A 16,151-nucleotide genomic window follows, 5' to 3' on the forward strand; every position below is an offset into this window, starting at 1 on the left:
GGCTTGAATACCCGTCAAGATCTAGCTGATAAGGGTATACGATCACAGTTGCATCCAAGGTTTGATGGGAAGAAAATTTACCTGCCCCCAGCCTGCCATACTTTGTCCAAGAAGGAGAAGATAAGTTTTTGTCAGTGTCTTCGTCGGGTGAAGGTTCCACAAGGATACTCTTCAAATATTAAGAGCCTTGTGCAGTTGAAGGAGCTTAAGCTGGTAGGGTTAAAGTCTCACGATTGTCACGTGCTCATGCAACAATTGTTAGGCGTGGCTGTACGAGACATCTTGCCAAACAAAGTCAGGTTAGCAATAACTCGCCTGTGCTTTTTCTTCCATGCTATATGTAGAAAAGTCATTGATCCAGTCAAGTTTGATGAGTTGGAAAATGAGGCCGCAATTATACTGTGCCAGTTGGAGATGTATTTTCCCCCTGCTTTCTTTGACATCATGATTCACTTGATTGTGCTTCTGGTTAGAGAAATCAAATGTTGTGGTCCTATTTATCTACGGTGGATGTACCCGATTGAGCGATACATGAAGATCTTAAAAGGGTATACAAAGAATCTATATCGTCCAAAAGCATCTATTGTTGAGAGGTACATTGCAGAAGAAGCCATTGAATTTTGTTCAGAATACTTAGAGAAGGCTAAACCTGTTGGGCTTCCTGAGTCTCGGCATGATGACAGAGTGGGTGGTAAGGGTTCAAGAGGACTTCATGTGATCACTCCAAGTGTAGAAGATTTGTTACAAGCTCACTTGTATGTCTTGAACAACAGTAATGAAGTTTTGCCATACATAGTTATGCATGAAGCTTTAGTCAAATAGAATAATCCGAAAATGTCAAAGAATTGGGTGTTGAAAAAGCATAACAAGACTTTCTGTGATTGGTTTAAAGATACAATCTTTGCAGATGAGAATGCTTCAGAAACATTAAGAAAGCTAGCAGATGGGCCTAAAAGAAATGTTATAACCTGGCAAGGATACGACATAAACAGGTATTCATTTTACACAAAAGCACAAGATGACAAAAGTACAATGCAGAACAGCGGGGTCACCCTAAGGGCTAAATCTCAACAATTTGCAAATGTCAATGACGCCAATCCCTGTGTAGCTTTCATCCCTTACTTTGGGTTCATTGATGAAATTTGGGAGCTTAACTATGTGAAATTTACGGTATGTGTTTTCAAATGTAAATGGATTGACAGCAACACCAGTGTGCGCATTGACACTCTCCACCCTCTTTGAATTTTCCAGTGATCACCAAAGGCTTCTGCATCAGCATTGACATTCTCCACCCTCTTTGGTTTATGCTTCTGTGCTGCATTTCGTGCTTCCTCCTTATAAATCTCAGATTTATTAGAGGTTGCACTAGAACGATCAACACCAATTTGTGCTTTTTTTCCTCGTCTACCAGCTCAATATCTTTCCTTTCAACTTTTATTTTGTAAATTACAGTGTAGTTTACAAAAGTAAAGGTGAAACGAAAGATATTGAGCTGGTAGAGGTGGAACATGCACGGATTGGTGCTGATCCTTCTAGTGAGACCTCCAATAAATCTGAGAATTATAAGGAGGAAGCACGGAATGCAACACAGAAGCATAAACCAAAGAAGGTAGAGAGTGTCAACGCTAATGCAGAAGCCTTTGGTGATCACTGGAAAATTTCGATTGCTCTATGCATTCTAAAGCTGAACCACTAGAACATACGAAGAAAAGAGATACAGGCCATCAAAGTGTGTCATTGGAGAATAAGACAGGAGATTCAACTGTGCTGAAGATAGGAAATTCGGGTAAAGTTGTGAAAAAACAAGACATGAAGGGAAGAACGCATAAATATGGGTTTAACAACAACAAACGTGAGAAGGTAGAGAAGAAAAATGTGGTGGATGATGAAACAGGTAACAAACATCAGCTGGATGAAGTCCTAAGGATGCCATGTACATGTGTATTTCTGAAGATATAGTATTTATATTCCATCAAGCATACCGTAGGTGACTGTTCATTACATGTAATAGACTTTTTATAACATGGTTGTCCCAAATCACAATTAAAAAGCACAACTACCAATCTTTCGGAGTCCTTTGGTTAATTTGTCTTGTCTCCTTCTGTGGTAGGGTTTTGTTTAATAATATTATACTTTTGCCTTCCAAAAAAAACTTATGACTGATCCTCTTTTCATTAATCCTATTTTGTATGTTGTTGTATGTTATTGTATAAAAGATCATGGGTTCTCCACCTGCCTCCACTCCTCCTCCTCCTCCTCCTCCTCCTCCTCCTCCTCCTTCTCCTCTTTCTCCTCCTCCTCCTTCGGATGCATCGGCTTCGCCGTCTGCCGTGAAGCGGACACACAAAGCCTCACGTCTACGATCGTTGTCCACTAGACCACCTGGTGCTGAGAGACCAGTGGTGCATGTTGATCCTGCTATCGGGAAGGCCGACGGTCCCCACAGGAAGAAATTAAGAACATATTTGGGGATTGTGGCGCGTGATAAGGTGGACGTCACCTACGAGAACTGGAAGGAGGTCCCTACTGCTCAGAAGGACCTGATTTGGGAGGATATTCAAGTATTTCTCTTTTCTTATTTGATTTTGTTTAATTAATAGCCAAAAAATACATTATTGTAACAAATAAACTTTATTTGATGTTGTCAGGCGGAATTTCATATCCCAGAGGCTTTTGACAGTAGGACGAAAAGGAAGTTACTACAGACCATGGGGGAGAGATGGAGGCAGTTTAAATCAGACCTCACGAGGAAATGGGTCCTTGCAGGTGATCAGGACGGTGTCAAGGACACTGTCTGTGAGAAATACGGCATCTGCAAGGAAAAGTGGGCCCAGTTTTGCCAGACTCGCAGAGACCCTTCTTGGGAGGTATGTTCCTTGCCATTTAAGTTGTTTTTCATATTAAACATGATGTTGTTATACTTCATTCTACCCATTTCAAACATTATTGTTTAATTTTTTCAGGATGTGTGCAAAAAGGCACAGGCCATCCAGAAGCAGAATACTGCCCCTCACGTTTTGTCTCGTGGGGGTTATGATTATTTGGAGCAGAAGCTCCTGGCTGAGAAGACGAAGAAAAAGCTGGAGGAAGCTGCATAGTCAGGAAGCGTTGATGGCGTCATCGACCCTCCATCCCTGGTCAGACGCCACGTGAAGTGGAAGATGGCCCGCACGAAGAAAACAGGGGAGATGACGACTGAGGCCGCAAAGGAAATCGTTGAGAAGATTGTAAGTCATTTTCAACTAACCATTACAATTATGTTTCAATATTTTGAGAATGCCATGTACCACTGTGTGTTTTCTGTGCAGGATTCATTTGAGGAGCAGGCCACACAGGGATCGTTCGTCCCCCATGGACGTCAGGATGTTCTCGCCGTTGCTATTGGATGTCCAGAGCACCCTGGACGTGTCCGTGCTGCTGGAGCTGGTGTCACCATCAAGCAATACTTTGGATCGGCTCCACGGATGTCCCGTAATGCTTCCTCCCTACCTCCTGACAAATTACAGCAGCTGACCCAGTAGATCAGGGACCAGCTAGAGGAGTCCATCACAGAGAAAGTGACGAGGCAGGTCATGGCATCCTTTAGCCACATGTAGTCCCAGCTTTAGTCGCAGATACAATCTCAGGGAATTGTAGTGCCTCCTGAGCCTCTGGTTTGTCCCTCCGGTCCTCGAGTGAGCACAAAGGGGAGTTGTGTTGATCCCTCAGGAAACGATCTTGAGATCGGTGACTCTGACAGGTACGACTTGTACCTAGAAGCAGATCCTGCCCGCTTGGTTGCCATGGGGAGAGTTTATGAGGGATCCATTGTTGTTCATAACACTCCTTTGATGCCTGGCCAAGTAAAGGTGAGTGTGGAGGAGGTTACAGATGCAGATGCTCCAATTCCTGTATCCACTGATGAGGTTTCCTTTGTGGGGCAGGCACTTCACACCTTCCTTGCTTGGCCGACACATCTGGTCAACTCTTTATCACAGCAGGTACTTATTGTCCTTACTATATGTTTCTTCTTTTTAAATTAATTCATTAAGTGTGCCTCAAATTAGGCTATTTAACTTTGTTTCATGAACAGGTAGTTGTGTCTCCGGCAAAACCACCTCCAAAGCCCGATCCGGAGGTCGATGATCTGTTTTATCTGATGACATTGACCATCCCAGAGCTTTTCTTGAGGCCTTATCAGGTTAGATGGGATGCCACCGTGTTCGGGGTCTTTAATCCAGATTTCCCCCTCTACATAAAGCACGAAGACCTCTCCGAAATCGCACACAGTGGTCAATGTCTCAGCATATCAGTGTTACAGTTGTGGATTTTGTAAGTCATTTTATATTACTTTTAATTACCTAAGTTATTGCTTTCAATTCATAAATATTTAACTTTGACTTAACATAAACAGACATCTCACTGAAACATGTATGCGAATGGGGAATTCTGATATCTATGGATTCCTCGAGCCACAGTCCATTCAGAGGTCTGGGCAATCGCAATTTGAGTCTGAAAGTTACATAAAGAGTTGGATGCAGAGTTCACAACGTGATGTCTATCTTGGAGCCTACCTAGATGGGTAAGTCACAAAATAACTAAATTTAATTAATGTTTACTAATGTACTAACCCATTTTAGGTTCCACTGCAGCGGACACTGGCAGATGGTGGTCATCCTGCCCAAGGAACACCTAGTTGTCTGGTTTTGTTCATTGCATAACATGTCAGACAACTACCTTAAGGGGATTATTAATAGGTTAGTGTTCTTTTCAATACATTTGCATTGTAATACCTCATCGTAAAACACCAGTTGTTAATTGTTACTCATCTGGAACAGTGCGTTAAAAGGTCTTGACGATGCTCCACGGCCTAAATCAAAGGCTTCTGCTAGGTGGATTGTCGTCAAGGTACGTCATTTACATAAAAATTCCACTTATATATATATTTCTTTATGTGTCTGTACACTAGTTGTTTAATTAATATCCAAATTTCATTATGTATTTAGTGTAATAGACAAAAAAGAAGTACTAAGTGCGGCTACTATGTGATGCACTGGATGTCCACCATCATTTTAAGAACTTTTAGGAATAATTGGGAAGCGGTAAGTTTATTTCAAACAAAATCGATTTATTTATAATTTGTATTACATTATTAACTTATTATGAACTATGTGATGCATGATAAAATAAATGATAATAAGTTATTAAAAGTAATATAAAATGACTTACAAAATCCACAACTGTAACACTGATATGCTGAGACATTGACCACCGTGTGCGATTTCGGAGAGGTCTTCATGCTTTATGTAGAGGGGGAAATCTGGATTAAAGACCCCGAACACGGTGGCATCCCATCTAACCTGATAAGGCCTCAAGAAAAGCTCTGGGATGGTCAATGTCATCAAATAAAACGGATCATCGACCTCCAGATCGGGCTTTGGAGGTGGTTTTGCCGGAGACACAACTACCTGTTCATGAAACAAAGTTAAATAGCCTAATTTGAGGCACGCTTAATGAATTAATTTAAAAATAAGAAACATATAGTAAGGACAATAAGTACCTGCTGTGATAAAGAGTTGACCAGATGTGTCGGCCAAGCAAGGAAGGTGTGAAGTGCCTGCCCCACAAAGGAAACCTCATCAGTGGATACAGGAACTGGAGCATCTACATCTGTAACCTCCTCCATACTCACCTTTACTTGGCCATACAACAAAGGGGTGTTATGAACAACAGTGGATCCCTCATAAACTCTCCCTATGGCAACCAAGCGGGCAGGATCTGCTTCTAGGTACAAGCCGCACCTGTCAGAGTCACCGATCTCAAGATCGTTTCCTGAGGGATCAACACAACTCCCCTTTGTGCTCACTCGAGGACTGGAGGGACAAACCAGAGGCTCAGGAGGCACTACAAGTCCCTGAGATTGCATCTGCGACTGAAGCTGGGACTACATGTGGCTGAAGGATGCCATGACCTGCCTCGTCACTTTCTCTGTGATGGACTCCTCTAGCTGGTCCCTGATCTACTGGGTCAGCTGCTGTAATTTGTCAGGAGGCAGGGAGGAAGCATTGCGGGACATCCGTGGAGCCGATCCAAAGTATTGCTTGATGGTGACACCGGCTCCAGCAGCACGGACACGTCCAGGGTGCTCTGGACGTCCAATAGCAACGGCGAGAACATCCTGACGTCCATGGGGGACGAACGATCCCTGTGTGGCCTGCTCCTCAAATGAATCCTACACAGAAAACACACAGTAGTACATGGCATTCACAAAATATTGAAATATAATTGTAATGGTTAGTTGAAAATGACTTACAATATTCTCAACGATTTCCTTTGCGGCCTCAGTCGTCATCTCCCCTGTCTTCTTCGTGCGGGCCATCTTCCACTTCACGTGGCGTCTGACCGGGGATGGAAGGTCGATGATGCCATCAACGCTTCCTAACTGTGCAGCTTCCTCTAGCTTCTTCTTTGTCTTCTCAGCCAGGAGCTTCTGCTCCAAATAATCATAACCCCCACGAGACAAAATGTGGGGGGCAGTATTCTGCTTCTGGATGGCAAGGAACATCATGTTATTTGAAAAACAACTTAAATGACAAGGAACATACCTCCCAAGAAAGGTCTCTGCGAGTCTGGCAAAACTGGGCCCACTTTTCCTTGCTGATGTCATATTTCTCACAGACAGTGTCCTCGACACCGTCCTGATCGGCTGCAAGGGCCCATTTCCTCGTGAGGTCTGATTGAAACTGCCTCTATGTCTCCCCCACGGTCTGTAGTAACTTCCTTTTCGTCCTACTGTCAGAAGCCTCTGGGATATCAAATTCCGCCTGACAACATGAAATAAATTTTATTTGTTACAATAATGTATTTTTTGGCTATGAATTAATCAAAATCAAATAAGCAAAGAAAAATACCTGAATATCCTCCCAAATCAGGTACTTCTGAGCAGTAGGGACCTCCTTCCAGTTCTCGTAGGTGACGTCCACCTTATCACGCGCCACAATCCCCAAATATGTTCTTAATTTCTTCCTGTGGGGATTGTTGGCCTTCCCGGTAGCAGGATCTACATGCACCACTGGTCTCTTAGCACCAGGTGGTCTAGTGGACAGGAGGAGGAGGAGGAGGAGGAGGAGGAGGAGGAGGAGTGGAGGCAGGTGGAGAGCCCATGATCTTTTATACAATAACATACAACAACATACAAAATAGGATTAATGAAAAGAGGATCAGTCATAAGTTTTTTTTTTGTAAGGCAAAAGTATAATATTATTAATAAAACATACAAGACACCCAAGGTGCCACCTTCCAAAAACAAAAAACCCAACAAAAGGGGTGCCCTGAAAGTGATTTATTTGTGCTTTTTAATTGTGATTTGGGGCAACCATGTTAATAAAAGTGTATTACATGTAATGAACAACCAATGTGTGCTTGATGAAATGTAAATACTATATCTTAAGAAATACACATGTACATGGCATCCTTAGGACGTCATCCAGCTGATGTTTGTCGCCAGTTTCATCATCCACACGGTAGACGAGGAAGAAGCACAGATTGGTGCTGATCGTTCTAGTGCAACCTCTAATAAATCTGAGATTTATAAGGAGGAAGCACGGAATGCAGCACAGAAGCATAAACCAAAGAGGGTGGAGAGTGTCAATGCTGATGCAGAAGCCTTTGGTGATCACTGGAAAATTCAGATTGCCTTATGCATTCTGAAGCTGAAGCGCTAGAACATACGAAGAAAAGAGATACAAGACATCAAAGTGTGTCATTGGAGAATAAGACAGGAGATTCAACTGTGTTGAAGATAGGAGATTCGGCTAAAGTTATGATAAAACAAGAAATGAAGGGAATAAAGCATAAATATGGGTTTAACAACAATAAACGAGAGAAGACAGAGAAGAAAAGGGTGGTGGATGATGAAACTAGCGACAAACATGAGCTGTATGAAAACCTAAGGATACCATCTAAAAGAAAATATCGATGCCTCAATCAGAGAAAAAAGTAGCTGTGACTTACTTGCTTTGGTGACCTCTGTCTCTGCAGAAAATTACATTAGACGATGTTAATCAATTCTCCTTCATCATGATCATTTCGATTAGCATGAACGTCGTCAGCTTCTTCTTCTCCGACAATGTTAGGAGTGATTTAAGCTGTCAAAGGACTGACATAGGTGTCCATGTATGAATCATCATCTTCTACATTAACACCAATTGTTTTGCCCTGCAGAACCACGCACCACCTTTCATCACAATGGTGTTGCACTTAAAATACCTGTCTAGCTTTTTCTGCCATGATGAAAGGGTCATTGTGGTAACCAAGTTTCTTTAGGTCTACCAACGTAAATCCTATATCATCGGTGCACACACTGATGTTGCTGTCAACCCATTTACATTTGAAAACACATACCGTAAATTTCACATAGTTAAGCTCCCAAATTTCATCAATGAACCCAAAGTAAGGGATGGAAGCTACACAGGGATTGGCGTCATTGACACTTGCAAAGTGTTGAGATTCAGCCCTTAGGGTGACCCCGCTGTTCTGCATTGTACTTTTGTCATCTTGTGCTTTTGTGTAAAATGAATACCTGTTTATGTCGTATCCTTGCCAGGTTATAACATTTCTTTTAGGCCCATCTGCTAGCTTTCTTAATGTTTCTGAAGCATTCTCATATGCAAAGATTGTATCTTTAAACCAATCTCAAAAAGTCTTGTTATGCTTTTTCAACACCCAATTCTTTGACATTTTCGGATTATTCTGTTTGACTAAAGCTTCATGCATAACTATGTATGGCAAAACTTCATTACTGTTGTTTAAGACATACAAGTGAGCTTGTAACAAATTTTCTACACTTGGAGTGATCACATGAAGTCCTCTTGAACCCTTACCACCCACTCTGTCATCATGCCTAGACTCAGGAAGCCCAATAGGTTTAGCCATCTCTAAGTATTCTAAACAAAATTCAATGGCTTCTTCTGCAATGTACCTCTCAACAATAGATGCTTCTGGACGATATAGATTCTTTGTATACCCTTTTAAGATCTTCATGTATCGCTCAACCGGGTACATCCACCGTAGATAAACAGGACCACGGCATTTGATTTCTCTGACCAGATGCACAATCAAGTGAATCATGATGTCAAAGAAAGCGGGGGGAAAATACATCTCCAACTGGCACAGTATAATTGCGGCTTCATTTTCCAACTCATCAAACTTGACTGGATCAATGACTTTGCTACATATAGCATGGAAGAAAAAGCACAGGCGAGTTATCGCTAATCGGACTTTGTTTGGCAAGATATCTCGTATAGCCACGACTAACAATTGTTGCATGAGCACGTGACAATCGTGAGACTTTAACCCTACAAGCTTAAGCTCCTTCAACTGCACAAGGCTCTTAATATTTGAAGAGCATCCTTGTGGAACCTTCACCCGACGAAGACACTGAAAAAAACTTATCTTCTCCTTCTTGGACAAAGTATGGCAGGCTGGGGGCAAGTAAATTTTCTTCCCATCAGACCTTGGATGCAACTGTGATCGTATACCCATATCAGCTAGATCTTGATGGGTATTCAAGCCATCCTTCGTCTTGCCTTGAATGTTAAGGAGCGTCCCAATAACACTGTCACAAACATTTTTCTCCACATGCATAACATCAATACAATGTCTAACGTCAAGATCACACCAGTACGGAAGATCAAAGAAAATGAACCTCTTATTCCATATGCAACTCTGACTTTTATCCTTCTTTTAGGTCTTCCCAAATACAGTATTCAGGTGTTGAACCCCCTGATATACCTGCTCACTAGTCAATGGTATCAGCGCAATATCATGCTCTTGACTTCCATTAAAAGCTTTTTTCAGTCGTCTGTAAGGATGATTGGGTGTTAGAAAGTGGTGATGCCTACTGTACACAGTTTTTCTCCCATGTTTAAGTTGTTTGTAACTTGTATTTTCTTCACAGATGGGGCATGCATGATGTCCCTTAACACTGTAACCGCTGAGATTCCCATATGCTGGAAAGTCATTAATGGTACAAAAAAGCATTGCACGCATTTCAAAGGTCTCCTTGCGAAACGCATCAAACACTACAACCCCCTTGTCCCACAACTTTCTCAGATCTTCAACCAACGGACTTAGATAAACATCAATGTCATTTCCTGGCTGTCTTGGGCCCGATATCATCATATTCAATGTCATGTGTTTTCGCTTCATGCACAACCAAGGAGGCAAATTGTAAATTACTAGCAGAGCTGGCCATGAACTGTGTTGAGTGCTTAAGGTGCCATATGGATTCATTCCATCACTGCTAGACCAAGTCTAAGATTTCTTGGCTCTTTCCCGAAATTTGGATACAAACCATCAATCTTCTTCCACTGTGAGCAATCAGCCGGATGACGGACTAGTCCATCAGAAAGCCTTCCATTTGCATGCCATGTAAGGTCTTTTGCATCGTCCTCGTTAGCAAAAAGACGCTTAAACCTTGGAATGATAGGCAGATACCACAAAACCTTTGCTGGCGGGCCCTTCTGTGACTTTTCATCATAATTGCTTTCCTCGTCATCCTTCACTTTGTACCGTGAAGTCCCACACATAGGGCATTTGGACATTTCTTGGAATTCATGCATGTAGAGTATGCAATCATTGGGGCAAGCATGAATCTTCTGATACTCTATACCCATGGGACACAGTATCTTCTTCATCTTATAGTAACTTTTAGGCAGCGTGTTGTCCTCTGGAAGCAGATTGTGCACTACCTCAAGCAGTGAGGTGAAACTTTTGTCACTCCACCCATACCTGGCCTTCACATTAACCAGACTTAACACCGCAGACAACAAGGTTAAGGAATTCTTGCACCCCGTATACAAAGGCTTCTTTGAATCACTCTGCAATCCTTTATACACAGGGGCGTGTACTTCTTGAAAAGACTCTTGTCCAAGGTCATGAATCATGTCCTCCAAGCGATCTCCCATTTCTACATCAAACGGTTCAGATTGGGACCCACTCTACATGTCAGTCACTTCACCATGCCATATCCATGTCATGTAATTCTTCTTCATCCCATCACACAATAGATGGTCCCGTATGTCGTCAAGTAGTTTTCGTCTTCCATTCAAACAGTTGGTGCAAGGACAATAATATTTTCCTTCTCCATTCGGTTGACCTCTTTCTAAAGCAAATTGCAAAAACTGCTCGGCACCATCCTCATATTCTGGGCTCATGCGACTTTGATTGATCCAACTTCGATCCATCTAAGCAAATCCATGCATGCAAATCTCACTTTTTATTTATAGGTGTGGCCCTATCCCATTTAGGAAGACTGTCTTTTATGTTAGCCTCAAACATCATGGTTAGCATTATTTTGAACAATTTGAGTAAATTTCGGCAGTATTTCGCATTGGTCTCCAAGTACACGACATGACATCGGTGAAACGAATTTCACGATAATCAAGTATGCACTCAGAGAACAACTTGAAATGCATTCAACCGAAATTTCATCAAATTAATCAAAATAATAATAACCTGACCGAATGAGTCTAACATAAAAATACTAGTCTCCCCAAACTGTCCAAACGGACAATTCAAGACTAAATACAATGACTAATGCAAACTATCCACAAGAATCATTGCATTCAGTCTCAAACGGGAATCTACGGTTCACTCAGCATGAACAACAATTATTTATATAGCAAATTACATTCAGCACGTATAACAACATTCATGACATACAAGAACATTCATGACGTACAAGAACATACAAGGACATCAACAGTTGTGTGTGTGTGTGTGTGTGTTTGTGTTTGTCTCTTTATCTCTGTGTGTGTGTGTGTGTGTTTGTCTCTTTATGTGTGTGTGTGTGTGTGTCTATCTATGTGTGTGAGTGTGTTTGTGTATGTGTGTGTCTGTGACTCAGTGTGTGTGTCTTTGTGTGTGTGTGTCTGTGGCTCAGTGTGTTTGTGTGTTTGTGTTTGTCTCTTTATTTGTGTGTGTGTGTCTGTTTGTCTCTTTAGGTGTGTGTGTGTGTGTGTCTGTCTATGTGTGTAAGTGTGTTTGTGTATGTGTGTCAGTGTGTGTGTCTTTGTGTATGTGTCTGTGGCTCAATGTGTTTGTGTGTTTGTCTGTCTCTTTATGTGTGTGTGACTGTGTGTGTGTGTGTGTGTGTATCTTTGTGTGTGTGTGTGTGTGTGTTTGTGTTTGTGTTTGTGTGTGTGTGTGTTTGTGTTTGTGTTTGTGTCTGCGTGTGTTTGTCTCTATGTGTGTGTGAGTGTTTGTGTTTGTGTTTGTGTCTGCGTGTGTTTGTCTCTATGTGTGTGTGTTTGTGTATCTGTGTGTGTCTCATTGCAGGGTAGCAAAGGATCATTAAATTGTAAACATCATCAGCCACATGATGAGGGAAGCAGTATGAAATCAATGCTTTACAAGCTTTTTGGTGGGGAGCAATAAGGTGCCTGTGGATGTTCTTCAATACGCTGATGATACCATATTCTTTGGAGAAGCATCTATGGAAAATGTCAAAACTGTGAAGGTTACTCTTAGGAGTTTTGAGCTGGTTTCTGGATTGAGAATTAATTTTGCTAAGAGCAAATTTGGAGCTGTTGGTCAATCTGAGGAGTGGTGTCTTCATGCTGCAAACTACCTCAATTGTGCTTTGCTCCAATTTCCTTTATGCTATTTAGGTATTCCGATTGGTGTCAATCCCAAAAGAAAGGTGGTGTGGGATCCTATAATTAGGAAATTTGAGGATAGGCTGAACAGGTGGAAGATGGGTAGGGGTGACCAAATCCTGTTCTGGGAAGATGCTTGGGCTGAGGATGGAATTCCCCTGAAAGACCAATTTCCAGAAAGGCAGAAATTGATGGTTTCTGGGTGGAAAATCCTAATTTGGTTAAGGCAGAAATTCTGCAGCATTTGCAGAGCAGATTCAAATTAATTGAAGTTATGTACAAGCACTGCAGCTTTTACAAAAATAAGCACTGCAGCTTATTTAAGGCAGAAATTCTGCAGCATCTGCAGTATGTGGGTGGAAAAATAAGCACTGCAGCTTTTAAAATTAAATTAATTGAACTTATGTACAAGCACAAGTTCAAATTAATAAGGTTTGACAGAAGGTTTTCTCTTTTTTAAAAAATTTTCACTGCAGCTTTTAGAGAAGTTAAAATGGAAGCATCTTTATTAATTACAATAGAAGTATATAAGTTGGTTTTAACATATAGGAGATAAGGTTTAATTACAACAGGGAGTGGTTATTCAAAATAACATTGATGAAGGTGGGGGATGGAGAGAAAAATAGATTCTAAGGTTTATTGCAGAATTTCATGTGAATGCTTCATTTCCTAACAGACTCAATTCCTCATTCATTGAAACCAGTATGCAACATTTTACATGAAACACCAGTATATAACATTTTAAAGCAAACACCACTATATAATATTTTAAATGAAACAACAGTATATACATACTAGTTCCTACGTACGTACCTGGAGTTGCTATAACCCGAACGACCTTCAACAACAATGTCAATTAAAAGTAGTCCATGATAACCTGAAAAAAAAAAAACCAATGGTCATGGACATGGCTGACACATTTGGAGAAGGATTTTGGTATTCATTTCAACCAATGGTCATCCAATATCAGAGCAGGATTTAATCCTTTAAAAGAAATGGAAGCCATTAAACCAAAGTCAATACTCATGAATGCTAGAACATCCATCAAGAATCATAACAAAGCAGTAATTAAAATTAAATTCATGTCAGTTTTTCTATTTTATGATCACTCCCGATTCAAGACAAAATCAATTACTAATTATCATGTATTCTTTTCCAAAATGGCCTCAGGTTTGAAGATCAATTTTGCCAAAAGCCAAATTGGGGTTGTGGGGGTTCAGGCCAGTTGGATTCAGGAAGTAGCCCAATTATTTATTTGTTTGTTTGTTTGTTCTTGATACGTGGTTGAGGGTGTGAAGATTAGTATTTAGTACGTTTGGTAAAAGGAACGAAAAGGAAGACCTACACTATACTATACAACAATGTGAGACTGAGATTAAGAAATATCGGAATCTGTGGTTGGTGTCTGCCAATACTGTCACAAGAAAATTGTCTCCTTTGTGAGGCAAGGTTATTAATCCTATTATTGAATCTTTTTAAAAATGTTATCCACTAGTATATAGACATAGCAGAAAAGGTTCAAGTTGAGGAAGACACACATGTGGAGGACGGCCAAAGAGGTAGGTAAGAGGCTTTTAGAAGTTAGGACAGCCTCCCACGAGTACCTAAGCACATGACAAACTCGTGTTGTTGTGCTGGCTGTCACCACACACTACAGAAACAAAACAATCATGTAAATGCAAATCGTACGCCAGACACTCACTCTCTGCATAATGTAATGTATATATTTTCCTTTCAATTTTTCATCTTTGTTTGATTTTCTTCCCATCCCATGTGGTGTGCAGCAAGAGTGAACCCCTTAGGTTGCTCCTCCTTTTTGGGTTAGCTAAGAAGCTCATTATAGGCTGATCTTGTGTAATAATTACACCCAACTGATAGTGACCATGACTACTGATGCTCAATTTATTGATGTGCACTGTTTCGCGCCTTCCTCCATCATTTATTATTATTGCTAGTACTAACACTTTAGTATTATATGCACATTGCATCTTTTGGGTACCCTACGAATTAGAGTTAGGTACTGTTGTTACCTCACCCAATAAAATATCATACAATGATGAATGCAATTATATGCTCATGATCTTAGCTGAGTTGTTCATTCTCTTTAAAAACACAGAGGATCATTTTCTTTTGCACATTAAAAACAGTGCGTCAAATTTTGGTTTAGAAGCAAAATGCAGTTATAATGAGATGTTTTCACTAATTAAAAAAAAGAGGTTTCAAGTGTGGTAACGTAACTCAACTCATGTCATTATGTGCCATTGTTTAACATACATAACTGGTGGAGGATTTGGTCTAGAATTGCAAGTACGGTCAGAAAAGAGTGAAAAGGTGGGTGAAATACTCGCAAATAATTACGCCCATGTGGACTGAATCTTTTCCCCACAATATTGGTGCTGATATATTCATTGTTGTGGCCAAGAATTCTATTACTCCAACAGACTCTAAACATGTTTTGTTCCTTTGGCCTTCAAAGGCAACGGATCGAAGCCTTGTGAGGCACTTGAGTTGCTTCTCTGGGAACCCTTTTGCTTCTGTGAGGAGTTTCACAATCTCAGTTTTGCCTATTGGTGACTTTGGAGTAGGAATGCGTTCAACTCCAAGTGAGGCATTGAGGGTGCACCAGGATTGGATCAGCCTGCGTAGAGTGTGGTTTGGAGTGAGACCATGGTCTAATAGGCACTGCTTAGTAACGGGGCATGTGTTGTTCTTGCATGAAAATAACCATCTTTCTATGTTTTCTCTATCATAAGTGATTCCTGTGCAAACTGTGACAAGGTCCCTCATGAGTTGAAGGGAAATAGGGCAGAGGAAATGGGCAAGGATTTCAATTTCGTCCATGTTTGAAAGGATTGGATTCTCCTAAAAACAATGCAATGGCTTGATGAAAAGAAGGATGAGATGAGTATTGGCTTGAAATGTGAAGAGTGTAGAGAGTTGAATGAGGATGAGTATTAAGAAGTCAAATTTGTGAATTGTTGAGTAGTAGCTGCTTCTGGTTGTGGCACATTTTGTTGTGTCATGAAATTTGTGGTAGAGAAGATACGAATTGTAATACAAGTTGTTATAAATGATAAAGTCAGGGTGGGGATAAAATTCATTGTGGGGATTCTCATTGGTGCAAATAATACTCGCAGAATGGAAAAGTTCATTGTGGGGATTCTCATTGGTGGAGGGACCTTAGGAAGATATATCAGCACAATGACTTCAAGATTATTCATCAAAACATGGCTTGGAAGGCAGGTTGTGGGGATAAAATTCGATTTTGGAAAGACAACTGGCTGGGGGAGGACTGCAACTAGGAACAGAAATATCCTCAGCTCTTCATTATTAGTAAACAGCAGAATGATCTCATTTCAAACATGGGTAGCTTCTACCAGAACAATTGGAGATGGGATTTGAAATGGAGGAGACACTTATTCGAGCATGAGGAGGGAGTAGCTGTGGCTTTCATGGAAGAGATCAATGCTTATCCTATTCAGTGTCATTTGAAAGATAACTTACTGTGGAAAG

The 16,151-nt window shown here is 40.9% G+C and overlaps 1 protein-coding gene across 1 annotated transcript; it reads right to left on the reverse strand.

The window, feature by feature from the left end:
• Positions 1-14,951: 14,951 nt before the first annotated feature.
• LOC114404941 (E3 ubiquitin-protein ligase PUB23-like) lies at positions 14,952-15,479 on the reverse strand. Its single transcript, XM_028367658.1, has one exon. It carries the CDS (start codon positions 15,477-15,479, stop codon positions 14,952-14,954), a length of 528 nt encoding a protein of 175 aa, XP_028223459.1.
• Between the last annotated feature and the right edge of the window lie 672 nt (positions 15,480-16,151).

The sequence above is a fragment of the Glycine soja genome, chromosome 3 (genome assembly GCF_004193775.1).
Source record: "Glycine soja cultivar W05 chromosome 3, ASM419377v2, whole genome shotgun sequence".
In the NCBI taxonomy this organism is placed as follows: Eukaryota; Viridiplantae; Streptophyta; class Magnoliopsida; order Fabales; family Fabaceae; genus Glycine; species Glycine soja.